The sequence below is a fragment of the Vulpes vulpes genome, chromosome 14, assembly GCF_048418805.1.
Source record: "Vulpes vulpes isolate BD-2025 chromosome 14, VulVul3, whole genome shotgun sequence".
Taxonomy (NCBI): domain Eukaryota; kingdom Metazoa; phylum Chordata; class Mammalia; order Carnivora; family Canidae; genus Vulpes; species Vulpes vulpes.
The window spans coordinates 75134279-75155779 of NC_132793.1; the positions used below are offsets into that span (position 1 = coordinate 75134279).

The 21501-nt window shown below is 39.4% G+C and overlaps 2 protein-coding genes across 5 annotated transcripts in view; both read right to left on the reverse strand.

Moving 5' to 3' along the window:
• Positions 1 to 11656, reverse strand: part of CMYA5 (cardiomyopathy associated 5) — a 91815-nt gene extending 80159 nt beyond the window's left edge. Inside the window, exon 1 of the mRNA XM_072736921.1 lies at positions 11453 to 11656. Coding sequence (XP_072593022.1) covers positions 11453 to 11589 — 137 coding nt within the window. The 5' untranslated portion in view covers positions 11590 to 11656. The remainder of the gene's footprint in view (positions 1 to 11452) is intronic.
• A 2381-nt stretch (positions 11657 to 14037) lies between these two features.
• Positions 14038 to 21501, reverse strand: part of TENT2 (terminal nucleotidyltransferase 2) — a 133254-nt gene continuing 125790 nt past the window's right edge. For all 4 annotated transcript variants that reach the window (XM_072736925.1, XM_072736924.1, XM_025998255.2 and 1 more), the window contains exons 14-15: positions 16991 to 17070; positions 14038 to 15485 (exon numbers count right to left, since the gene is read on the reverse strand). In XM_072736925.1, coding sequence (XP_072593026.1) covers positions 15411 to 15485; positions 16991 to 17070 — 155 coding nt within the window. In that variant the 3' untranslated portion in view covers positions 14038 to 15410. The remainder of the gene's footprint in view (positions 15486 to 16990; positions 17071 to 21501) is intronic.

Genomic DNA, 21501 nt, shown 5'->3' on the forward strand with positions numbered 1-21501 from the left:
GGAAACATACAACATACAAAATGTTGATCTTCTTTCTCTAAGTATATTCTCTTCAGGGTTCATCCGTGATACAGCATGAATCATTACTTCACTTCTTTTTATGGCCAAATAATATCCCATGTATGAATATATCATATTTTCTTTATCCATTCATTAGTTGGTGGACATTTCAGTCATTTCCACTTTTTGGCTATAATGAATACACTACTATGAACACTTGTGAACAAGCATTTATGTGGACAGATCTGTTCACTTCTCTTGGGTATATACCTAGGAGTGGAACTGCTGAGTCATATGGTAACTCTATGTTTAACTGCTATAGAAACTACCAGATTGTTTTCCAAAGCAGTTGTAACTGTTTTACATTCCTACCAGTGGTGTATGAGGGTTCTGATTTTTCTCCATCTTCACCGAAACTTACTATTGTCTTTTTTGGTTAGAGTCACCTTAGTAGCTGTGAAATGGTAACTTGTGGGTTTGATTTGCATTTCCCCGGTGGCTAATGATATTGAACAATTTTTTCATGTGCTCACTGGACATTTGTCTCTTTGACAAACTGTCTATTCAGATCCTTTGCTTTTTAATATTGGCTTGTCTTTTTATAATTGAGTTGTACAGTTCACCAGACCAGTTTTGAGGCAAGGTTTTAATGGTTGTTACTGGCTACCTAAACCCTCTTTTCCACACTTCTCATGATTCTTGGAACTACCAATATCTTGGGAATAGTCATTTTGTGTGTAAATTGATCACAGTTAGCTGCTATTACAACTCAAAACCTGACAGATGCAGATTCTGGAACCCAAGGCAGCTCCCTTCACCCAGAAAAAAATCACTTACATAAGACTTCACTGGCAAATGGGAAGCTGTTCAGAGGCAGTGTTGTTACTAAAGCCTGGGTTTCTGAATTTGTGATTCTCGACTCTTAAGCTATGCAAACTCAGTTCAATGGAACTTGTGGGATTGATAGGTGGAAACTCTGGGAGTTGGAGCAGCAGGAAAGAACTGGAGCAGAGAGAAATGGAAAGAAAAACTCGAGAGATGGTTGCCATTTCTTGTCATTCTACTCTGTGATTAAGTAGGCCTTTGATTCTTGAAAGTTATTCAGATGCTAAGGCCCTGATTTTCTGCCGTTGGCCATCCTCTCTCTACCTTGGTCCTACAGCTACAGAGGCTGTGTGACCCTGCATCTCCTGTCAACCTGGGTTGGTATCCAGGGATTTTCCTGCAAAGGGTGGAGTTCATAAATGGAGTAGGAGTCCTAATTCTACCCACTGATTTAACTACACATTTCGTTACCAGGCAATCTTAGTTCAAATCTCAACACTGCCAACTTTATATATGCTTTCTCCTCACCCTTCCTTTGTATCCTGGATTCTCTGAGTAAATAAGAATATCCTTCCCTCCCAGAGTTATGAGTGATATGAGGCCGAGAGCTCAGAGAAAGCTGTTTTCTGCAGCGTTCAAGGTAATATCCTTTGCTCACTCCTCTGAGCAGAACAGAGGAGGAACAGCTGAGCTCCAGTGGGCTGTTGGTATCCTCTCACTCCTAAGCACCTACTCCCCCCTTTCTGATGCCCCTTTCTCCCAGGAGAGTATCTTAGGTCCTATGTTTGAAGGGATTTTGTTCAAAAGGGAATCCAATCTAAAACAGATGCTGATAGGTTTCAATTTTTAACCCTCTCAAAGGCGTTAGCATTTCTGTCCTTAATTTCTCCCTTTGGCCTGCATTTTGCCAAATTCAAAGACCACTCGTGACCTCTCCTTCTCTGTGCTCTTGTCTTGGCACCCAAGAACAAAATAATTTTTTATTTAAGACTATGACAGTATGAGTGTTGATCTGAGGCCCTGGGATGACATGTTTTGGGGTGAGTGCCAACCACTTGTTCATTCGACAACCATTCTGAAGTACCTACTGTGTGCCAGCCCCTGTGTTGTAGCCACTAGAGATGCAGCACAGAATCGAAGCAAGGCCCCCGCCTTCAGGGAGTTTCCACTCTAGTGGTGGTAATAAACCATGAATAAACAAATAAACCCCCCCCCCCATCCATTTCAGACACTGATAAGTGCTCTGAAGAGCAATCTGAAATACTGAATAATGTGAGTGAAAGAAGAGAGCCTGAAGGGCAGAGTGGTTGAGGAAAGTCTCTTTAAGAAGTGACATTTGTACTGACACCTGCAGAGTAGGTGGGGAAGAAGCACCAGGGAGAGAAAACAGCAAGCCAAGGACATGGATGCAGGAACAGGCTGAGCATGATGCAGGTTCTGAAAGAAGCCAGCAGGGCCGGAATGTAGTGAACATAGCAGAATGGCGTGAGATGAGCTGCAAGGTGCAAGCAGGCCAGGTAGGGCCTGGAAACCCTATGCAGCACTTAGCACACAGGGGTTAAGTGTCTTGCACCAAGTCACAAGGCAGGTAAATGGCAGAGTTCAGGATGATAATCCAGGTCTTTCCAATCCTATCAGGTGTTTTTGCATTATAAACCTGGTTTAAGCCCAAAATGGTGCTGGATGAGGAGAGGATTTATTAAAGCTTTTCTTGTAGATCCAAAAACTCTAAGAGGAGACAAAGACCACAATGGTCTCACTCTTCTCCTCATTCTTTCTTGAAAACAAACAAACACTAGATATGAAAATTCCAAAGTGTACCATGCTAAATCCAATACAAATTCTTTTAAACAAAGGATCTGAATTTTATAGATATTATAGTAAATACCTATTGAACATTTATCATATGATCCCACAGAGCACGCAGAGAAGTTATTTTGGTGTTGCTGTGTTTGACCTTATGAAAACGCAATCACACAAGATTGCCTAACATCTATTTTTAAATGTAAGATCTACTCTCCTTATTACACACAAGGAAACCCAATATGCTAAGGTGCTGGTCAGGATTAGCTACTACGTAGATTCTCTGGGTCTTCTCTGCTTTGCTTTTAAAATTAGAAGCAAAGTGAAATAATTATTTTTTAAAGTACTTTCACACTCAAGAAAGAAAAATTGGCTAATAAAGACCAGATGTGTGTATACTGTTGAGGTGAGCACTGAACTCATGAGAGTTCTAGCACTGGCTGTTATTAGACTAGGGTTAGAAGCCCAGTGCACTTTCCAGCTGTCTGACATTAGATAAATTACTCAGTATTGCTAAGCCTCTCTTTTCTCTTCCATAAAACAGAGATGAAAACAATGCCTATATCACAGAGTTATTGTGAAAAATAACTCAAAATAACAAGTGACAGTGTAAGGAATAGGCTCGCTATTCTTTGAGTAAATATTGGTTTCTCTTCCTTTCTCTGGATCTCTGTTCACTCATCAGAAACAGAAGTCAGGGGAATGATGCTAAGGCCGCTTCCAGGATAAGTGCCATCAGCAGCCAGGCTTTCCTGCCAGACTTGGACCGCAGGACAGCGAAACCTTTTTCTGCAGGCAGAGAAAGGCTAATCAGATAGACCCAGAAAATGAGACAAAACTCACAGGGAAATGAGCAAGGAAGCTTCAGGGACTGACATTTGATGGGCTGGGGTCCTACTAGACTCCCCACCTCAGTCCCCCAGGCCCAATTCATTTTACCAATGAATTCACTTCAACTAATTACAGGTGAGATTGTTTACTTTCTGCCCTCCCCAGAAACTAAACTCTAAAGATTAGGAATTCTGTTTTGTTCACTCACTCTGTGTGGGTCCCCAATATATATGTGTTGAATGAGTGAGCCTCTTTTGTTATAGTAGATACATCTCTGAAGTTGAAGGTGTCATGAGCTTCTCCTAAGGCATTGCTGCCTCGGCATCCCTTTTGCTTGGCTAAGTGACCTGCAGGAGCCTTACACTGACACCAGTCTCCCTCATGCTAGCACATGCCCTGGGTAACAGTCTGAAGAGTCACATGCCATTAGAAGTTCCTGACATAACTTCCCTAACAGTTCTTGTGGTCAATCATCTCCCCCGCCCTCAATGCCTCTCCGTTGTGTCTTAGATAAGACCCCCATGGAGCTTACCAAAACTTCACTCACTCCACTCACTTTAGTTTGAATTGATTATCTAGCTTTAGCCCAGGAACCCCCAAAGTCCTCCACTCATGGACCCTAATAAAGGCTTGTGTCCCAGGTCTTGATGTCCTCTCTGTTCGCACTCTGCTTTGACCTCCCGGTGTGGCCCCCAGTGGCATGTCCTGTACTTCCTCTAGGACTTGTGAGTAATAAAGTGCTCTATGGTGGTTTCTCTTGTGGTCTTTTGTCAACCTATGGATCACTATCTGGCACCCTATGCTCCACTTAGCAAATGTTAATTTAACAAAGTTAAAGCAGAAGGAAATTAATTTTATTTTAAAAATCAACAATTTTAAGTGCCCTAGTGAAATCAGCCATTAAGAAGAAATTTGTGGTGAATGTAAATTTGTTTAGCATGTGAATTTTTTTAAAAGGAAGCATAATCAAAACAAACAAACAAACAAACAAAAAAACCCCGACATATTAATGGCTCCAAAAGAAGGTTTTGAGCATTCGGTTTGGTAGATGACCGTAGCATCAATTAATCTTCCTGCATATCTTGGACTTTATTAGATTAGGATGTGGAATTTTGGAACTGAATATACATTCCAGTTGCCTTAATAGAGGACTTTTCCCTGGACAAAAAAGCAAAGCCTATTCTGATCCTCCCATCTATGATCTGGCTCAAGGGTCAGTCTAGAGGAGGCTTTCCAACAAGTCACAGAAGGTGGGAATGATGACCGCAGACATCCTAATTGAACAATCCCTCAGTACTTATCACTGTCCCCTCCGAACTACTGTGTTTCCAGAGTCACTGGCCATTGTCAATTCCTGGTAAATGAATAGCACCCCAAATCTCCCTAATCTAACAGGCTCAACATCCCAACTAAATTTGCTTCTCACAGGAGTCTGGATGATTTGACATTCACTTGCTTATTCATTTATTCAGTTATTCATGCCATTCACTTATTCATTGGACAAATATTCTCAGTCCTGGCAATCTTGAGTGCTTCTAGAGGAGAAAAAGACAGCTTAGACAGACCGGCAATTAGCAGCACAAGAGCTGGAACAAGGAGCTAACTACATACTGTGCCTGAAATATCTTTCTGCCCAGCTGCTGTATTACCTCCGTAAAACCTTTCTAGATCTAAGTTTAAGAAGAATTTATGTCTTGGGCACCTGGGTGGCTCAGTCAGCTAAGTGTGTGCTTTGGCTCAGGTCATGATCCCGGGGTCCTGGGACTGAGCACCACACCAGGCTCCCTGCTCAGCGGGGAGTCTGCTTCTCCCTCTGCCTCCCCACCACTCATGCTTGCTCTCTCTCAAATGAGTAAGTAAAATCTTTTTTAAAAAGAAGAATTTATATCTTTACTCCTTTGTTAAAATCCTTGGTGTAGTGCTTATGACATTATGTTGAAACTAACTGCTTCCCTGTGCCAGACTGAGCTCCTTGGGAGAAGCAACTGTGTCACCCAGTCACCTTTATGCTCCTGGAGCCTAGCACATGGCCTGGCATAAACAACTTCGGGAGCAGTTCTATGGATTCCAGTGAAGCTAATGGATGACTAGGTATTTTCAGGCTTGCATTGTCTAATAATACAGTAGCCACTAGCCACATGTGGCTTTTGAAATGTATCTGCAACGGAGGAATCAAGACACACTGAACAGTAAAATACCCATCAAATTTCAAAGACTTAGCATAAAAACATTTTAAAAAATCCCATTAATATTTTTATGTTGATTACATATTGAAATGATAATACTTTGGGTTAAAGAAAATAAAATATTAAAATTAATTTCACCTGTATCTTTTTATTTCTTTTAATGTGGCTATTAGGAAATTTTAAATTACATATGTGGCTCACATTATTACATTTCTATTGGATAATGCTGGACTAAGCCAAAAATTACTCTTTCAGGTACAAACCACATCCAGTCTCTTATACCTGGTTCTCTAAGTTTTCTTGGTAGAAGAGGAGTTTGGTTAAATTGTCTGAATTGAGTCTTCATTAAACCTAGGTTCAGAATATACAGGAAATACAAGACACATTTCTTTTTGCAAAATTCTGTAGTCAATATATCCCACACATTAATAGGTACGTTGTTTAAAAAAAAAAATCCAACTCTTGCTGTATTACCTATATCAGTCAAACTCTATCCAAGGGCATGTAATACCCATGCAGCCAACATTTAAATAGCTCTTCAGTTTCTGGCTCTCCCTCAGTCTCTGGCATCCTGAGCAGTCACCCCTCCCATCTCAGCTCTTTCCAGTGACCTCAAAAGAGGGCTGGCTCAAATAACACACTTGTCAAAACACCTGGGTAAGCACAGCAGTGAGAGACAGCATATAAATAGATATATGGAAACAGAGTGCTCTGTACTAATAACAAAAACCCCTTACCAACTCCCTTCACCTTCCAGAAGTTTTGTTTCTTACAATGATTAGTTAAATGCACATGTCGCTAACCATTTCAATCCTATCAGCTTGGACAGACCTATTTTATACAGGCACTGGCGAACTGCAATTTAAGATGATTTTTAAGTCGTGGGTACTGCTGTGGCAAAAACCCTCTGTGCTTAAACAGAGAAATTAAAATTGAACAACAGAAAATGTTCCAAAGCAAAAATACTGAAAAATTGTCTAAGTGATCTGTCAGAAAGACTTAAAAGAGTCAGGCTTCACTGGTCTCCAGTCAGAAAAATGCAAAAATAATGAGCGCCTATTTACATATTTCCCTCCGCATAGACCATACCTTTGGAACATTTAGCACCGTGGTTGGCACCAGTCTGTGTTCAATAAATATGACTAATGAATGTATAGGCCCTTACTATTTAGTGAAATAGTGCAATCACCATGTTTTTCTTGTTTGTTTTAAACCTTGAGTGATATGTGGACCAAATACCACTTCCTGTTTTAATCAGAATAAAATGTGAAGTCTTTACAATGGCCTATAAAGCCCTACCCAATCTGCAACCCACCTACCTTCTAGATTCATCTCCCAACGCTCTCCCCCTTATCTACTCTGTACCAGCAAGCTGATCTTGTGTCCTCAAACAAGCCACACATATTCCTGCCTCCCTTCTCCTAGAACATTCACTCCTTCATTCTCTGCTCATATGTCACCTTATCAGAGAGGCCTTCTTCATCAACTTCTCCAAAACAGCATAACCCTGATCCTGCTGTATTTGTCCTCATATCACTTATTGTCATCTGGCATATTATATATTTATTTGTCTCCCCAAACTGGGAAGTCACTCCCAGGAAGGTAGAAACTTTGTCCTTTTGTTCACTGCTATATCCTATGTGCCTAGAAAGTGTCTGGCACACAGTAGTTCAATACATATCTGTTGAATGAATAAACTAATGAACATTAGATTGGAGCTCAGGCACCTGGGTTCCTAATTCCACCACTAAAAATTTGTGTGACTTTGAACAAATGTCCCCTGACATTCAGTTTCTGAATCTGCAAGAAAACTAGCTGGGAAAAGAGGTTTCTGAAGTTTCCCCCCAGCTCTGAAATCCTGTGGATTTTATAGAGCTGCTTTCTACATCTAACTTTTGTATGAAGTTTTAGCAACACAAAAATACTTTTCTGATATCCACTAATTATTTGCTCTCTAGGCACTTCATTACGATTGAATACCCTGCTCCAGAGACCCCTGATGAAATCTTCCCTAGTCCTTCCAGGCAGGATGGATCCCAGGACTTTATTCCTACTTTGAGGTACTTCACACAGACCTTTTTTTACTTTAATCTCTTATAACAGTTCATGACATAATTATATTTTTCTGTTTCTCCAATGAGAATGTGAACACCTTGGGACAGGAATCGATTCTTAGTAATTTTTGTATCCCTGGCACCTTGCATGGTCCATGGAAATTAGTAGGCATTCCATGAATATATAGGGAATGAATGAATATAGGAATGCGCAAGTGAAATAGGATCATTACTCGCATTAAAAACTGAGACAATCATTCTTACCTCATTGATGAAGGTAGGCAGAAGGTAAAGCTTGGCTGCCAATGATGGTTCATTCGAAGGGAGGTAAGAAACAAAAACCTATTGGGAATTTACTAAAGGGAAGTACTCTTACACATATTCACATAAGTTTATTTAATCCTGTGACAACCTTTTAAATTAGGAATTATTACTACCATCTAACAGATGGCAAAATTGAGGCTCAGAGGGGAATTTGCCTATGATAGAAAGGCTAATAGGATTCAAACTCAGCTTCTTCATGCCATGTATCATACTCATATCACTAAATGATATTATCGGAAAGATAGTTCTCTGATTCAGTATAAGCACTGGCATGTGTAATGGAAAGCTTTTCTGTACTAGAAAAGCATTTTTATAATTAAAGGGAATTTTTTCCGTGATTCAGAAAGGTGGCTATAGATAATTCCATATACTATCCCTGAAAGTGTAAAGAAAAGGTTTACAAGCAGATTACAGTTGTGTCTTTTGAATTTTTAAGTTTATTTTTCTTTTTTTATATAAAGATTTTATTTTATTCATGAAAGACACAGAGAGAGAGGCAGAGACATAGGCAGAGGGAGAAGCAGGCTCCATGCAGGGAGCCCAATGAGGAACTTGATCCCAGGACCCCGGGATCATGACCTGAGCCAAAGGCAGACACTCAACCACTGAGCCACTCATGTGCCCCAGTTTATTTTTTCTGACAATAAAATGCACTATCCACTATAGAAAAAACAAAAAATACATATAAATATTTTTTTAAATTTTAGTCATTCATTACCCCATCACTTAGAGACAACCACTATTAACCTTTTTTAACTGTAAGGTTAATAAAGGTTACCATACCTTTATTATATTCTTTATTATGTTAACCTTTATTAACCTTTTATGAAACTTTATTAACCTTTTAAGCCTTTTTCCAATATATATTTTATTTTACAGTGAGATTATTCTAAAGTATACAATGAACATTTTTTCATATTAATATACATAATTCCCATATTGTTAGAAATCTTAATTAGCATTTTAATAATGGCTTAGTAATATCATGTAAAGGAGATGCAATAATCAATCATCCTGTTACTATTAGGCCATATCCACTTATTTACTATTATGTGCCTCTTAGTTTAAAAAAAAATCAGTTTTGGGATGCCTTGGTGGCTCAGCGGTTGAGCATCTGCCTTCGGCTCAGGGCATGAACCCAGGTCTAGGGATCAAGTCCCACATCGGGCTCCCTGTGAGGAGCCTGCTTCTCCTTTTATGTCTCTGCCTCTCTCTCTGTGTGTCTCTCATGAATTTTTTTTTAATTCTAAAAAAAATTTTTTTAATCTATTTGTAATTTAACTTCTGAGAATGGTTCCAACCTCCAAGAAAATGCAAACAACTTTTCCATTAAAAATAGGGTAAAACTCCCAATATGATGCAAAGAGATGACGCTTAATAATTTTTTCAAGGTAGAAGCTAGTTGGGAGTTGCACCGCTTTCACCTACAGTTAGGATGTCTCCTGCAAAGTTAGGGAGGTGCTCAAAGTCCAGCAGTGGCTTGGAGGAAGCAGACCCAGGCTCACCTCCAGGTTCTTAACAATGACTTGCCTTATACCCTCAGTAAATTAAATAAAGCCTGTTTCCCCATCTATAACATAACCGTCATCACATAGTGTTCCTTGGAAGGTTTAAAATGAGAAACCATACATAAACACTCAGCACTAAGACTAGCAGAGAGTGAGTGGGCTCTCTTACAATTGTAAAACTTTGGTGGAAGAGCCAAGAGGAAGGGGCAAAGAATGATGAGACAGGATTCTTACCTCCCATCTTTTAGAGAAGATTCCAAGTTCTCATCTCTAGCCTCAGAAGAAAAAAGGAACTTTAGGCCATATTTGTAAACTTACAACAAAATGGTTTGATCTCTGACAACACCTTGGGGTAGCAAAAAAGTGGAGGACTCCCAGTTCCCCTAGGAGGTCCTGCCCACTGACATGGCTCTACTTCTAGCTATGGTTCCCACCTCCTTTCCCCTGGCCCTCACCATGGTCCGATCCCTAGACATCTTTCTCTTTGCTACTGTCTCTCTGATCTGAGTCCTCCCAAAACCAACTTTCCAATCTGTTGTCAGTAATCCTTCGATAACTCCAGTCTGTTTTCCTAAATCTTTCTCACAAGCTTACTGATTTATTTATTACCCATATCATCAAATCCAAATTTCAAAAGTGTGATAGTCTGTCCTACCCCATTCTCTCATTTCCCTCACTCTACTAATTCTGACTCTTGCTCTGATGTCTACTTACCATCTGTACTCAGGGCAGGCTGATATTTACTGCAGACAAATCCTATCTTTACCTGAAGATCTTGACCTCGTCAAGAGGCAATGCAACCCTGATGTGGTGCTTTGAATCACTGTCAGCTGCTCACATTTTAGAGTAAATGAGTTTTCAAATTCTCTAGGTGGTAAATTTTGGTCGGGCAAAGATACAAGGATCCTAAACACCACGAAGGGGGAAAGGTTTTATAACCTTTATAGGCTGGGATTGACAGATTCCCGTTCTCAGCATTGCCCAGGAATCACAGGTCACTACTCTCTGTTCCATTTCCCGGAGGTAGCTTCTCTCTTGCTTTTCCTTTCTGCATCTCCGACCTGCTCCTTAAAGCTGAGGTCATGCCCACTTGTCAAGGCTGTCACAGATCTACGGTCTCCTCCAAGCTTCCACAGTATGCGAGGCCTGGCCTCCCTGCCCCTCTCATTTATTTAGCACACCGACTCATACTCCCCGGATTGCTCTCTGACTTCTTCCATAAAGTCCTTGAGGGCAGGTGCTGTGCCTACTACTCCCCACTTGGCAGTTACTAGGTGAGTATGTGAGCAACGTTCCAGACTTCTAAACTGAGCGACCGCTCACCTTCATCAGTGCCACCCTAGGGGCTACTTCACCTTCAGCCCCCCTGGCTTTGGCTGGAGGCAGCTGTAGCTTCGAGCAAGGGGGGGGGGGGTCACTCTGAAATAGTGCACGGCCGCCGCCCACAGGGCCCGTCTACTGGTATTAATAGGTTGAGGGAAGGACATCACTGACAAAACAAAACAAAAAACCACCCCATATGCAAGGAGAATGTGTGAGAGTGGAAGCCGGCCCAGGCAGGAGGGGCCTCCTACTGTCGCTGTAGGGCCTGCAGGCGGGCAGGCAGGACGCGGAGGGCGGAGAGCCCAGTTTTTATACAGTATTACCTGATGGAATCACATTCCTTGAGGTGCTGGCATCTGGGGCCATGGGGGGAAAGGGAGGGTCTCTAAGGACAGGGGTTATGGAAACTGCTGCTCTTCCCCAGTAAGTGGAGCTGCAGCCGCGAACCGCAGCCCTCCTACAGCTACCGGCCCCGGGGCCGAGCGAGGTCCGCCGTCGGGGGCCCGAGTTGCCCGGGGCGCGCGGGGCGGGGGGCGCGCGGGGCTCCCCAGGCCCTGGGGCTGGGGCTGGGGCCGGGGCCCCGGGGAGGCGCGCGCACCTGGCGTCCGGCTCCTCCTCCTCCGACTCCTCCTCCGACTCGTCGCCCTCCGACCCCTCGAGGCTCGCGGGCCCGCGGGGGGCCTCCTCGTCGCGGTCCGCGCCGTCCGCGCCGTCCGCGCCGCCGCCGCTCGCCATCGCGCTCCGCCGGGCCGGGGCCGGGGCCGCGGCCGCCCGCGCCTGCTGTTGCCCTCCCCTCCGCCTGCGTCTGGGCCGCCGGGCGCGCGGGCAGCTCGGGTTCCCGCCGGGGGCGGGCGCGCCCGGGCCTTAAATGGACGGCGTCCAGGTGCGGCCGCGCGGCTCCCCTCGCCCGGCCTGCCCCGGGGGGGGTGCTCCAGCCGCCCCGGGGGAGAACGCGGCCGGCACCCCGCCCCTCCCCCCCCCAGGGCCCTGCCGGCTGCACGCCCGGTGCCAGGCTGCCTGGCGGACCCCCGCCCCGCCGCTGTGCACGCGCTCCGCCAGGGCTGTGGCTTTCATCACCCTCCCAGCCCTGCGGCGGCCCGCCGAAGTGCAAGGCCGACCTTCTAGATCGGAAACGGAGGCCCAGGAAAGCCTGGGACGCTGGCTGGCTCAAGGTCCCTGCCAAAACCAGATCTGCCACTTTCAAGGGCCCAGTTTTCAACCATTGCTCGTTCCCTACTGGCTTTTATGTTTGCAAATCAATTAACAGTGTATTCTCTTAATCAGTGGCCTGCTGACGGTTCAGCCAGGACATTTTTATCTCCCCTAAAAACCTTCAAAAGAAATAATTTCCCTCACGTTGGCCAAAGTCTAAGTTCTGTCTGAAATTCAGACCTTTGGTTGGATCATAGTATTGCCCCTGCTTAAAAACCCCTCAATGGCTTCTCTACGCTCAAGGATGCACACTGGAGAACAGCCTACATTTGTCTGGTTTCTTCTTTAGAAGTCAGAATTCCCAACATTCAAGTCACACCACTGTGCCTTAATTTACACAGTTCCTTCTGCCTGAAAGGTTTTTCCGACGTTTATCGACCTGATAACTCTCCATTCAAGATCACCACCTTTCTCTGAAATGCCTAGGTTAAGTTACTTACCCTCTTTCAAGTTCCATTATCCTATATTCAAATTATGTTTGTGTCTTTTTCCCTCAGTACACGTTGTAAATTTGTTACTCATCTTTTTCTCCACCATCCCCATCTCTTACAAGCCCAGAAGCAAAAAAAAAAAAAAAAAAAAAAACAAGCCCAGAAGCAAGCAAAGTACTTAGCGCATTAAGTATATTCTTTTCATGAGGATGATTTTTTGGCTAGAATAGCCAACATTTATTTTTAATTACAGCAAATTCTATTCATGGAGTTGTTAAATATGATGAACATAGGTAGTATTCACCAGTTATAGTAGCTTGGATGTGTTGAGTCTGTAAGCAAAGAACTGCAGATAGTTCAGATACAGTACAGAAGTATCAGGTGGTGTGTATGAGAAGGAGAGAGGGGCCCAGTTTTCCAGGGTTCATTAAACTAGGTTCACCAAGTTAATATCTTAACATGAGCTAGGCTTATCCAACTAGTAATCCCAAATGACTGCTCACCTAGGACAAGAATTCAATCACAGTTATGGGAATCTGTTAAACACTAACCAAAACTACAGGCAGCCACTGTATATTCCTTCCATTTAACTCAACATTTCTTGGGAACACTAATTTAAAGTCAACAAGATTTATTTGCAAAGATCCTAGTTCAGACTAATCCAAAATTTAGAACTGCAGTACAGATTACACATCTTTAGCTTTCTAACACTTTAACAATGCATGCAAATATATAGAAATGGCCAGATTAATAATAGAAAATAATTTATTATTCACCACACAAGCAATTCAAACTGAAAATAATTTTAAAGTCTAAAAAGTTCTCCATATATTAACAGCCCACTTATCTGACATACTTGGCTATCACAAGATAGGCTTCAGTGATTTAGAAATGGGTATATGTTTATTAAATTCTTAATCTATGTGTCAGAGCAAGATAGCTAAAAAGTAACCACAGTAAAATGGGGGGAAGGTGGCATGGCACTGAGCGCTGAGAAGACAGTGACAGAAGAGTCCATACCACGGTCCATGAATGCTAGAGCTTTCTTAGGAAATGTCCCAATACTGCAGAAGCACCTATACATCCCTGAGAGCTACCACAGTATTACCACAGAGCAGTAGTAGGACTATGTTTTGTTGTTTTTAATGATTGGCAGAGTCCTCACTAGAATATTACTTATACTCAATACGTTCTGATTAAAAAAAAAAAAAAGAGTTGCACAGTGTATATACCTTAGAAAAATTTCCAAGAACTGATGTGTGAGTTTAATTGCTTCAAAAGTGTTAAACATCAATAATCTAAAAAAAAATTTACCTATGTGGAAAGCTTCATTCCTAATAATACCAGAGAAATACAGTGTTGATGTGGTTAGCTGCCTCAACCAAGAATGAACTCAATTCTGTATAATCTGTATAGTCTGTATAATCTAAATTATCAAGCACAAAAGTTATATTCAGTTCAGCTCTAGCTGGGAACTACAGCCTCGATCTCATCTCAAAAGTAAAGACTAGCCGAGAAAAAAAACAAAACACATCAACAATTTCCATATATAAACTTTATTCCTTTTGACATCATACAAAAATTTAAACTTAGAGAAGAAAATGAAAATATGCACCTTTACAAGTCAAAGAAAGCAAAAGTCTTAGCATTTGAATTGGTCTGCAAAAAACCCGAAGACATTAGAGGTACAAACTGCTACAGCAGGTCTAAAAGAAATTGTACAGTCCTTCTGAAAAAGTTAAAATCGTTTTCAAGATTACTTTTCATATTTCAATGTACAGGCACTGACCAATTTACAAATATTTACATGAACCAAAACAACCTTTAATAAACACTGTAGCTTTTTTTTTTAGCAGCCACCACTACTTTTTCATATGGAAAAAAATACTAAAAAAGTTAGCTTTACAAACATTAAGCTTTTTATAATCATCTTATGTCTTACCTAAAACATTTTATAGTGGCTTACTGCCTAAAAATTCCAGTTTAGATTACAATCCTATAATTGTATACAGAAAAAAATCTGATACTAATCAATAGAATATAATCTCAACTTTGATCTTTCCATTTTGGTTGTTTCATGTCACAGGGAAAATAAAAGAAAACATGAAATAAAGTAAAAGTGCACAATGCACTAAACTATCATAAAGCACAGGAAACTTATAATCTTCTCAAAATGTCTACAATGAACTAATTCTTTAAAACAATTTACTAACTGCTGAACAATACAGTTAGTGCTCATATTACTACAGTGCAAAAATGTACTGTTTTCAACAAAAAATTTAAAGCTACCTCAAAAGTACATCAAAAGCATGTGAAGTACTAATGAAAAGCTAATTTAGACACACTCAAAGCCTCAGTCTATCCTGGTGAGTCAAGTGAAGACTTAAGGCAATTGTCCAGTATTTCATGCCTCTGCAGCAAGATTTCAGTGAAATAACAGATTTCATTTTGCTTCAAGTAACTGAATAACTGGCTTGAATCTTCACTTTACTAGAACAGACAGGCAATGAACTATTTACTGTACGTTCTACATTAAGTATGTATGGATCAGTCCCTTCCCCAAATTCCACACATCTCTTCAGTATTAGTATGTAGTATAATTGAAGTTATATCAAAAACCTTTTATTTGTTCAGATAATTCCCCAAAAAATATTTTATCTGATCTCCTGAAAATTCATGCCATAATATTACTAATCAATGTAAACATTTTCAAAAATACATCTTTAAATCAAAGGGTTTTATTAGGAAATGTCATAATAAAATATGTAATCTTTATATAAGTATGTTCTCTTAAAAATAAAACATGAAAACAAGAACAATTAAAAAGAAACCATGATGGAGGTAAACAAAAGCATTATGATGTTACTATTGTTCTTTATTTCTCAGAAGAATTTATTAAGAAATAGAGGCCAGTTATCTTTTCAGGATAGCAGCTCTTAAAGGTAGTATACTGTTCAAATCTCTTTTGTTTTTCAATCTGTGCCATGACTGGGAGAGAAAGAAAAATCATTCTTAAAACATAAAATATAAGTGCACTTTTTATCTCCCAAATTTTTAATATAGTAAAAGTATTGTTTCTGCCCTCAGAAAGAATTATTTTAAAACCCCATACCTACATGATTCCAATTCCTTAAAAAAGAAATGGACACAGAGGTGGTACAAAAAGATACAACTGACAACATTAACATTTATTCACAGATTTGAACAATTTCATCTAGGACAGCAAGGTAATTAAGACAAAACCTTTGAGTTTGAGAAGGTGTGAGAAGATTACTTCAATTACTTAGCTGAATAGTTTGCATCTAGTAAGCTTTTTCAATCAAAAATAGTATAGTATAATGAAGGAGAGAGTAAAATTTCTAATGAACCAGTTTATATGTACTTCCGAAAAAGAAGAGTAAATATAACTTGTAAAAAAGGGGGGGGGGGGGACTAAAATTCTTATTCACCGGCTAAAAATCTGGCTCACTACTTGGTAACTGCACATCTTTGTAGTTTATTCTCATGTCAGTTGTTTAACTGACAGAAAGTATTGGTTTTATAGCTAATCAATCCTAACTGAAAAGCTCATGTATCAACAATGTAGCAACCCTATTTTTGAGTTCTCAATTTAACGTGATAGACAAAAACAGTCCCTCTCGGATATTGGTTTTGCCCTGCAGAATTCCATTAATTTTAAATTTCTATTCTGGCTGACAAACTGAGAGGGCCTAATGTGAAGGACAGCTTGTAGTATGACACACTTGCATTTTAATTATCATCAAATAAAGTCCATTCTAATGAAAAAATATTCCTCTGAAATGACCTTCATAGTTCACGGATCTTTTTCATCAATGAAGCATTCTCTCCTAAATGTCTCATAGTTTATATTTCCATCAAAGTGTTTCTACACTGTACTGTGGAACTCCCTGAAGAAAGAGACCACACCTAACAAAATCACTGATGAATAAATTCATACTGTGGACTAAAGAACTAAATAATAAATGAGTTTATTATATATATTACATACCTATGTTTACATATGTATTTATATGTATGGCTGAAGTTTACATATACAAAATGTGTGTTTATACAAAGATACACACTGATTTTTTTTTTTAATTTCTCAAAATATAAGCAAAGATAAAAAGGCACTCTACAACGGGGTATGCAGAAGAAAAATCATGGAACTCAGCTTTCTTCTAAAGCTACACGAAGTTACTTGAAATTTTAAGGAGAGAAATGAGTCCATTAGGTTTTATTCATTTTGAGAGTTTAATTGGCTCACGAAGGAAATGCTTACTTCCATCAAAGTGAAAGCCATGTGAATGAAAAGTCAGACTTCTCAGAAGGAAAAGTGTATCTATCAAGTAATAAATTCCCTATTGTGCTGTATTCATGTCTTCATAACATAGGAACCAGGGCAATTCTGTCCCTATTATAAATATGTGTTTTCATTTTCAAAGCATACTATTTCACTAATGCTTCTAGAGTTAATCCAATGCATTGTTTACCTTTAAAAACTGATCCTTGATCATGTCAAATTTCTGCTTCTCATGCACAGCTCTGGCTGTATTTGTTCCATCAAAAGGTTCTGTAACATTAAATGTACATATAAACAAGAAATTACTAAAATTAGAACTTCAATTTTTATATTAGGTTGAACTATATGAAACTGCCAATATTTATGAGTTTTTAACCTATAAAATAGCAACTGCATATTGTGAAGCCTAATTTCTTATTTGATATATACATATAAAATATTTTATATAGCTGTGAACTCTTTAATAAGGTCGAATTCAAGTGAGAGGATAACTGAAAACAGTCATCAGCATACGTACATTAAATCTAAATCACAACAGTAAGATTTCTGAAAAATGACAGAGGGTCAAGGACCCATCCTTACCATAGGGAAATTTTTTAAAAAGTTAAAGAACAAAGAATTATTAAAAAAAAAAAAAAAACCTCACTATAAAGAAAAAAGGTGATCAATATCAAATATCACACAAAGGTCATTTTAAATTTAATTTAAACTTAAAAGACTACTGATTTATCCAGCAGGAGAAAAGTCACTACCTTTGAAAGTACAGGTTTAATACTCGTGAGTTAAGATGTGAGTAGATGGTTTAGAAAAAGATACAGAGAGTACAGTTACTGGTAGGAGAAATTTGGTAGTGAAAGGAGAAAGAGAAACAGGATAGCAAGTACAGAACACGGGGATTAAAAAAAAGGAAAAGTGTTCATGTGTGTGAGTCTCCAACACCACTTTCCACATATTCACCCCCACCCCACTAACCCTTCACCCACAAACCGAGAGAGGAGTCCATATAAGGAAATTGTCTATATGAGAGGACAAGGAAAGTGAAGATGCTAGTGAGAAAAACAAGATAACTAAAGGCATTAAAAATGAGATGAGATAGCTGAAATAAAGGCAAGCCTATGTAAAAATTACTAGACTTTAAGAATTTTGGCACTGGGGGTGCCTGGGTAGCTCAGTTAAGCATCTTACTCAATCTCAGCTCAGGTCTTGATCTCAGGGTCATAAGTACAAGCCCCGAGTTGGGCTCCACATTGGGCATGGAGCCTACTTAAAAAAAAAAAAATTTTGTCACTATAAAAGAGGGAAAAAAAAGGTACTTACAAGAGCCAGTAGAATCTAAGCAGGCATTTTATTTATTTTATAAGATTTCATTTATTCATGAGAGTTTACCGTCATATACTGGCGAACCTTGGTTTGCTGAGCTTCACTTCATTGCACTTCAGAGATATTGTGGGTTTACTTTTAACAAATTGAAGGTCTATGGCTAGTCTGTGTTGAGCAAGTCTACTGGTGCCATTTTTCCATCACCACTTGTTCACTTTGTTGTCTCCATCACATTTTGGTAATTCTCATAATATATGAGTTATAGTGACTTGTGATCAGTGCTCTTTGATGTTATTGTTACAATTATTCATGGGCACCACACCCACACAGTGGCTTAAGAAACTTAAGAAATGTGTGTGTTCTGACCACTCCACCCAGTGGCTGTTGCCTCATCTCTCTCCATCCCCTCGGGCCTCTCTTTTCCCTGAGATACATCAATATTGAAATTAGGCCAATTAATAACCCCACAATGGCCTTGAAGTATCCAAGTGAAGTGAAAGGAAGAGTTGCACATCTTTTACTTTCCATCAGAAGCTAGAAATGACTCAGCTTGGTGGAGGAGGCATGGTGAAGGCCAAGAGAGTCCAAAAGCTAGGCCTCTTGGACCAGTTGGCCAAGTTGTGAATGTAAAGGAAAAGTTCTTCCTAGAAATGAAAAGAGCATGGAGTTCACTCCAGTGAACACATGAATACGAAAGTGAAACAGTCTTATTGTTTCTATGGAGAAAGTTCCAGTGATCTGGACAGAAGACCAAGTAACCACCACATTCCCTTAAGCCAAAACCTAATTAGAACAAGGCCCTAACTCTCTTTAATTCTATGAAGGCTGAGAGAAGTGAAGGAGCTGCAGAAGAGAAGTCTGAAGCTAGCAGAGGTTGGTTCATGAGGCTTATGGAGAGTAGCCATCTCCATAACACAAAGTGAAGTAGCAAGTGCCGACGTAGAAACTCCAGAAATTTATTAAGATCTAGCTAAGATAACATTAAACAACAGATTCTCCATGTAAATGAAACAGCCTTATACTAGAAGAAGATGCCACCTAGGATTTTGAGAACTCTCTAGTTGCCCTGGCTTCAAAGTTTCAAAAGGCAAGATGACTCTCAGCTAATGACTTTAAGCTCAGGCCAATGTTCATTTACCATTCTAAAAATCCTAGGGCCCTTAAGAATTATGCTGTATTTACTATGCTTGTGCTCTACAAATGGAACAACAAAGCCTGGATGTCAGCCCATCTGTTTACAACATATTTTAAGTCCACTTTTAAGACCTACTATTCAGAAAAAAATTCCTTTCAAGATAGGACTGCTCATTGACAATGTACTTGGTCAACTCAAGAGCTCTGATGGAGATGTACAATGAGATTGTCATTTTCATGCCTGCTAACACAATATCCATTTTGTAGCCTGTGGATTAAGGAGTAATTTAGACTTTCAAGTCTCATTGCTTAAGGAATATATTTTGTAAGGCTGTAACTGCCATAATAGTGATTCCTCTACGGATCTGGGCATAAGCCATTGAAAACCTACCAGAAAGGATTCATCATTCTAGATGCCATTAAGGACATTTGTGATTCATAGGAAGAAGTCAAAATATCAGTAATAACAAAGTTAGGAAGAAGCTGAGTCCAACCCTAATGGATGACTTTGAGGAGTTCACAACTTTAGTAAAAAAGTAACTGCAGATGCGGTGAAAATAGCAAGAGAACTAGAATTAGAAGTGGAACTTGAAGATGTGGCTAAATTGCTATTATTTCATGATAAAACTTAAGCGGATAGCTCTTGTTTCTTATAAATGAGAAAAAAAAGTAGTTTCTTGAGATATAATCTACTGGTGACAATACTGAAAAGACACCAAAGGATTAAGAATATTACATAAACTTAGTTGATAAAGCAGGGGCATGGTTTGAGAGGATTGACACCAATTTTGAAAAAGTTCTACTATGTATAAAAATGCTCTCACATGCTACTGACATTATCTGTGAAAGGAAGAGTCAACTGATATAGCAAATTTCACTGCTGTCTCGTTTTAAGAAATCGCCATAGCTACCTCAACCTTCAGCAACCATCATCCCAATCAGACAGCAGCCATCAACATTGAGGCAAGACTCTCCATCACCCAAAAGATTATGACTTATTGAAAATTCAGATAATGGGTAGCATTTTTAAATAAGAGTCTTATTAAATTAAGGTATGTACATGATTCTTTTAGACATAATGCTACTGTACACTTAATAGACTACATTATAGGGTAAACATAATTTTCATATGCACTGGGAAACCAAGAAACTCACTTGACTTGTTTTATTGTGATATTTGCTTTATTGTGATGGTCTGGAACTGAACCCACAATATATCCAAGGTATGCCTGTGTTTTTTTAGTAGATGAATGCCATATGCCAAGCTATTGGATCACATCACACACAACACTTTACAAGTGGTTAATATTCAAAAGAACACAAGTAACTAAAATAATACACACCCACTGTGCAATTTAACAAACCAACCACCAAAGCAGGAAATTTAATTTCATATTCACAAAGTTTTAAGATGTTGCATATAATCCAAGATTAAAATATTCTAAACTTGATGTTTTCCTACAAACGCGGAACTTAACACTTTCTTTTTTACCTCAAGGTTTACAAAAGTCTTCAACTTAGCATCTGTGAGAATAATTTTGCTTCTTGAAGGCAATTTACCACCAACTCCAAGAAATATTTAACTACGTATAAATTAATCTTAGAGAACAGATTATCTTCAGAGACTTTAATTTTTAAAGTAAAATACATTTCTATTCATAAAAATCTAGCTTGCATTAAGTATCAATATTTTAATTTTAAAAGAACTCATTTTATCTCAAATGTAAGAATCATCACATGAAGATAGTATTTTCTTCCACCTTCAAGTCATGAAATTAAGCTTCAATCAATTACAAGCAGGACGGATGCATAAAGATTTCTCAAATATTATGAACTAGAAGATTAAATGCCTAAATTCATATTTATTATTTTTTTATAACTGAAGAATTAAATTACTTTTCCAAATTAAAATACTCAGCCATAAAAAAAGAATGAAATCTTGCCATTTGTAACAATGTGGATGGAACTAGGGAGTATTATGCTAAGTAGAATTAGGGAAAGACAACTACTATATGATTTTATTCATATGTAGAATTTAAGAAAACAAACGAACACAGAGGGGAGGAAAAAGAGAGAGGCCAACCATGAAACAGACTCCGAACTATAGAGAACAAATTGATGGTTACCAGCAAGGGGTGGAGGGATGGGTGAAACAGTGATGGGGATTAAGGAGGGTGCTTGTGATGAGCAGCACGTGTGGAAACACTGAATCACTAACTTCTACGCCTGAAACTGATATTACACTAT